This window comes from Haliotis rubra, unplaced genomic scaffold (assembly GCF_003918875.1).
Source record: "Haliotis rubra isolate DU_JTF1 unplaced genomic scaffold, ASM391887v1 Scf455, whole genome shotgun sequence".
In the NCBI taxonomy this organism is placed as follows: domain Eukaryota; kingdom Metazoa; phylum Mollusca; class Gastropoda; order Lepetellida; family Haliotidae; genus Haliotis; species Haliotis rubra.
The window spans coordinates 171,865-177,864 of NW_025767141.1; the positions used below are offsets into that span (position 1 = coordinate 171,865).

The window sequence follows — 6,000 nt, forward strand, 5'->3', positions numbered from 1 at the left end:
AAGCTTTTATGAAAGGTTAATCAATCATAGTGAGTTTGTTGTGTTTTTGCTTTATAATCAAGCATTAACTCGATTATAAGTAGTTTTTGTTAAAAAAATAATCCTTGCAATATATTGCAATACATATCGCAATATATGCTTCCGCATCGCAATATATCGCAATATGAAAATTCTCTGCAATACCCACCCCTAGTGGTTAAGGAGTTCGCTTGTCACGCCGAAGACCCGGGTTTGATTCTCCATTTGGCCACAATGTGTCCCCCCGCCGTGACTTTGCGGGAATATTGCTAGAAGCGGTGTAAAACTAAACTCACTTACCAGTGACTATCGTTTTATCCCGGTTTGGGGAATACTGGAATAACCCTACCTCCTGGCTGCCTTATCGCCCGTCAGTCATCACCATACAAAAAGTACCTAAACAAAACAAAAACCAAACAAGAAGAGGAAGAAGAAGAACAACAACAAAACACCCAAAGATCACAGCTGGGAGTCCAGGGTACGATGTTAACCATTTACAGTTTCCCCAATGACAACAAAACTCTTGCTATTACCAACAGTTGTATTGCCGTTTCTACATCACAGGCGAATGTAATTAGGACACTTGATGTCCTCTGGCTTCAGTTTGTCCACCTCGTCACACTGGCGTTTGTCAAGGGGACTCACCCTGTTCTTCGTGTCACCGCAGTAGGGGTTCTTGAAACGCTGTGGACAGGAGAGTGAGTGAAATGGACATCCAGTGTTGTTTGGGTAGCATACACTAAACGCCAAAAGAAACGGACGGGGGTACCTATCTTAAGCTGGCGTTGTGATGCGTGGACGTCCACTGCTTCGTCTGTCTACGGTGATCCCAGTCTGTCTGAAGCCCTGAATAATATGTCTTATAACCGTGATACGGTGGCATCCGTAGGCGTTGGCAACAGCATTGTATGTCGACCCCATCTGCACCATCCCAATGGCTCTTTCTCTCCATTCAGCTGTTAATCGTGGCATATTTCTCGTCATTGTGTATCAGATCATGTCTTCTAGGCTCTCTTTATAATCTATAGAATCATTCTGCATGTGAAATGGATGTAAATACTCTTTGAATATTGCTGCGTTTGGGCGACTGATATTGCTATGTGTAAAATGGAAATGGAAAAATGTTACTTTGCAAGCAAAAATGTTAACAAAGATAATTTTAGATATTCCTAAACATATTTTCACAATATCAAAGACAGGGTTTTTTTTGTTTTCACTAATGCAAATCAGCAAAAAATTGAACTCTTTTGAAAAAGATGCATTTCACCCAAACATGAATACATTTGAGAAATTTTTTTTCGTGATTTGCATAAAGCTGTGTTGTTAAGCTTTCTTGTGAACTAAAACCTTCTAAAATATCTTTGATAGTTTTTCAGTAATTCATAAAGGTAGGAGGGTAACGTTTCTTTTGGCGTCTAGTGTATTGTGTGATATCACTTCGTTCAGTGTTTATTATGTAATTAAATCTGAAAGTTAGAACTCAGGTTTAACGGACCACATGTAATGACTTCCAATATCAGTTCATTATAACTATTCCTGGATTTGTAACTTAACTTGGTTTGTTCGAGATGTATTTACGATATCGACCTTCGTTATGTCAAGACTGTTTTTTTACTTACCGTGTATTGCATCATTAAAAAGTCGGCATTGGTCATATCTGAAAAGAAAGAAAATGTAAGAGAATGTTGGTATACGTTTTTACTCATTTACAATTCCATTCAGCCTTTTCACTATAGAAATGTCATTGTGAGAAGAATTGATTCCATGATTAAGTAATTCTTTAAACGGTACACCAAGTGTCCCCCGCTGGATCCACCAACATCTTCTTGAGGCAAGAAGGTTAACTGACTGTTAAAGTGGAAACTGGACTTTTATGGCCAGTTATCTCCCTTGCCTCGGGAAAGTGAACCATTAACGGGAGGACACAAATTTTGAAAGTTTCTCTTACTGAATGCACCGAAGTCGTCTGCCGTCGCACGGCCATCTCCGTTGACGTCAAAAAATCTGTACATGTATCTGCCGTACTCTTCGGAAAAGCCGTACCGACACGACCACCTTGTCACGACCTCCCACAAGTCCGTGACACAAAGGTCTTCTGTGGGTTAAAATGAAAAATATTATGTTTTTCACAAAAACGTATGTCACAGTTGTGTGGTTCTTCGGCTTTTCTTTATCAGCACCAATATCACCTCCGCGATCATCATGAGCATCAATCTGAGGATTATCAAGTATAAAATGCACACAAATATGTTATAATGGATGGATTATAACCCCTACATTTAATTTACATTTGAAGCATTTCTTGACACGTCTTTCACCGCGAACCGGAAAAGCGAAGAAATCAACCACTTTCCACGTCTTTACAACATTATCAATTGAATTCATTTTACTTATTGTGCATTTTTAGGCTAAATGAGGTTTTGTAGACGTTGTGTCAAGACTGTAGCTTCTGTCAATATATACAAACTGCAAATAAAATATTATGTGTCATAACCAAATGATAAAGGGGTTATAAGCCATGACTATTCAGCTTATAAGACAAATCGATTTCATGAACATTTACGTCTTCATATATCAAAATCTTACAAAGTTTCAGACTCAACCGAGATCTACTGTCTATTACATTTTTACACTAAGTCTTATTTTATGGAGTGATTTCAATCAAAGGAGTTCCCCTACCCCTATATTATCCCTTTTTTCCATATGGGTCGGTGGCTAAATTTACCGTCATAGTTGTAAGGCAGGGTATCGATGGCGACGTCATTGCCGTCTACTATGCCGTCATCGTTGACGTCGTTGTCCAGTAGAGTAGCACAGAATTTCCCCACCAGCTCCTCTGGAGGATTGCAGTGGTTAAACAGGTAAAAAAAGGACCTTCAAGAAGAGACAGATAGTGAATGAATGAGAGAGCCAAAATGGTTTTCTGGGGTTCTAATTTTGGGGATGTTTATTATGAAATAAAATTGTTGAGATTTGTTTTGGTTTTTTGCTTATTTAACACTGCACTCGCAAATATTCCAGCTATATTTCGGTGGTCTGTAAACAATCCAGCACCGATCTACGCACTTGGGATGCGATGACATATGTCTACCATGTCAGCGAGCCTGACCACCCGATGCTGAAGACCAATTCTAACCCAGAGCTACACTGGTGAGTAGTAGTAGTAGTAGTAGTAGTAGTAGTAGTAGTAGTAGTAGTAGTAGTAGTAGTAGTATGGTTGCAAAATACAGATAGTTTACAAATCAGATTTACGGTTTTAGTGAAAGTTTTGATATACCTGGAGAAACCACAGGTCCCATAGAAGAGGAGGATAAACACGGTAAGTTGGAGGGCAAGCATTCTGCAAATGAAAACCAGACTCAGGTGAAGGTTGAATTTGCCTTCAGTATTTCAAAATCTCTCTGGTGTTATTGCGCATGCGATAAACAACAAAGTAGTGGTTTATGACACGAACACCAGTCAAATCCCTCCAACTTCCATTCAAACTCTTAAATGTAGAACGCAAAGATATTCTCAATAATTTTACCGAACGCGATTATGTTGTGGAATTTATTGCACGATGGATCTGTTAATGCTATTTCCCTGAATCAATTTAAAACCATGATAAACCCAACAGAAACTCGCAATTACTTTGATTTAAATTTTGGAACTTAGATTTTGTCAAACCATCCATTGTCGCCTCAAGCTCGGCTTTGGTGATCTAAACGCAGACAGATATAATCGACATATATCGGAAACATCTAAGTGTTCATGTGGTCATTATAATGAAGACGTTATTCACAACCTTTTTACGGAACTATCAAAATTTAAGAACAATTGTGTAACGAAATAAAATATTATACAGCACAATAACTTCTTAATTCACTTACTATGTAGTGTATATGATATATCGTGTAACTCGGTATATGTGCATACTTGAACTCTTCCACAAGAATGAATTATGTAATTAGCTGAATAAATATTGTATGAACCTGGTACAGCTATAATTGTTTATAAGTGTTGGTGGAACAGTCTACCTGCTGGAGGGGAGAGAGCTAGTAATTAAAAAAACACTCGACAGGAACAGGTTGGGTATTGGACGGGTAGCCAAACTGGGAGTAGTCATAATTGGAATGAACCAAATCAGTACACACTACATCTATCAGGAAGCATATTCAGCGGACAGTAAGGGTGGCAACTTTATATGCCCTACGACTGAAGAAGAAAACAGTAATTAATCAGCACTGATGAATAAAGACCTAGTTAAATGTTGTTGTAAAATTCAGAAAAGTACGAACCTGTCTGAATGTGCTGGATAACGACTCGAGATGTGGCCAGATCTGTCTCCGACTGTTCAGTATGTGCTATAGCTCCGCCCCATGGGGAGGCGGACGCAAGGAGCTTTGGCAAGTGAGGGTGCCGACGAGGGGTGTCCAACTGAATTTTATAATCGTCTCCATTTGTGGATACTACAAGGGAATGGTACAGGTAACAATATAATCAATCTATTGTAAGATATTTTTGTGTGACTTGAAATGGAATACGGAAGATGCTCACAAGCGCTCACAATATTAATCCCTGTATGACCTGACCAAACACCCGCTGCACAGCTGGAATATTGCTTAGGGCGACATAAATCCACAATGCAATATAAAACATGAACGGGCTCTTGTCCAGTGAACGTTTGTGGAATCGATTGCAGATGTAGAACTTTTAACCCTTGACAATACATCATAAAACAGAAGTTGACCCGTTGCGCGTAAGTTGAGTTTAATTACTTGTACATCGGTAAATTTCTGCTCGTCGTGGACACATCTGTATATCTGTGTGTAGTAGGCTTTAAGTACATACATAGTCGGAGGAAACGAGATTGAATTTCCTGTCGCTGCCGTGACAGAAACTGTTAATAGAAAAAAATATAGCACGAGCAGCGACGCGGGCTCCTTGGCTTTAATACAATCTAGCCATTTGTACCTGTCACGTAGATATTGAAAGTAGTAATGGCTACAGTAATATCTGTCAGCTATCACTGTCAGTAATGGGAAATGCGTCATTCATTAGCTTTGAATTCTTATGGTCCTGGGTTAGATACAAGGGATTGTGTCCTATGGTTTGGATAATGACACTTGTGGCTTTGGAAAGTGACTACAACCAAATGATGAGAATTGTTTACTGTGATTTACATTATATGGATTAAAACGTAAGTCTATCTCAAACAACAAAACAAACATTTCCAGTAATGTATTTTCAACAACATATAGAAAGATTACCAAGGGCCTTATTGACTCAGCATGCTTACATTGCTACCGAGTTCATGATGAATCTAGAAAACTTCAGTCCACCAGCAGACACATCGAAACGTGTGTTTATATAGAGTTAACTCAGTCCTGCCTCTCTTATGAGGCGGGGTAGCCACTGACTTGTAGTGCAGTAGCTGACTATGACTTCTTATTATCATATAATATGTGCTGGTGGCACTGGCAATACTCATGCTAAATTGAGATGATCTCATGGATCAGTGTCAAAGTCAATGTCAGTGAATCATAACAAGCACTTAACATGTGATGTCACCAATCTATGAATCCTTTGAAGAAGTAATTAGCAAGTAAATAAATGTCAATCCTATTTCGCCTTGGCAGGCCACCTCTCGCCCATGTGTTCACTGATGCAATCTCTTTGGAAATTACATTGTCGGTTTAGAGAGAGTCAATTTGCATCAAAAACATGTTTTTTGACCGGATTTGAGTGTTGGAATTCAGAATAGAGGGATGTCGGATTAGAGGGAGTTTCTTATATGATATTATGTAGGGACAAATTCAAGACTTGAATATACATGTCGGTTTACAGGGAATGTCGGATTAGAGAGAATCCACTGTAACTCTATTTGCCCGCTTGACAACAGGCGCGAACCCAACCGTCACTATCCACAGCTGTTGTCGGGAGAAGCGATGGTGCGAGACAGTCATGACATAACATTACGTCATTACCGAGAACGCCCACCTT

General features: G+C 39.2%; 1 protein-coding gene across 1 annotated transcript; it reads right to left on the bottom strand.

Annotated features, from left to right (window-relative positions):
- Positions 1 to 545: 545 nt before the first annotated feature.
- Positions 546 to 4,394, bottom strand: LOC124290016. The gene is made up of 6 exons (XM_046726698.1): positions 4,296 to 4,394; positions 3,296 to 3,358; positions 2,744 to 2,892; positions 1,967 to 2,113; positions 1,638 to 1,675; positions 546 to 702 (listed from the first exon to the last, which is right to left on the bottom strand). The coding sequence occupies exons 2-6, from the start codon at positions 3,355 to 3,357 to the stop codon at positions 577 to 579; spliced, it is 522 nt and encodes a 173-aa protein (XP_046582654.1). The 5' UTR covers position 3,358; positions 4,296 to 4,394; the 3' UTR covers positions 546 to 576.
- Positions 4,395 to 6,000: the final 1,606 nt, after the last annotated feature.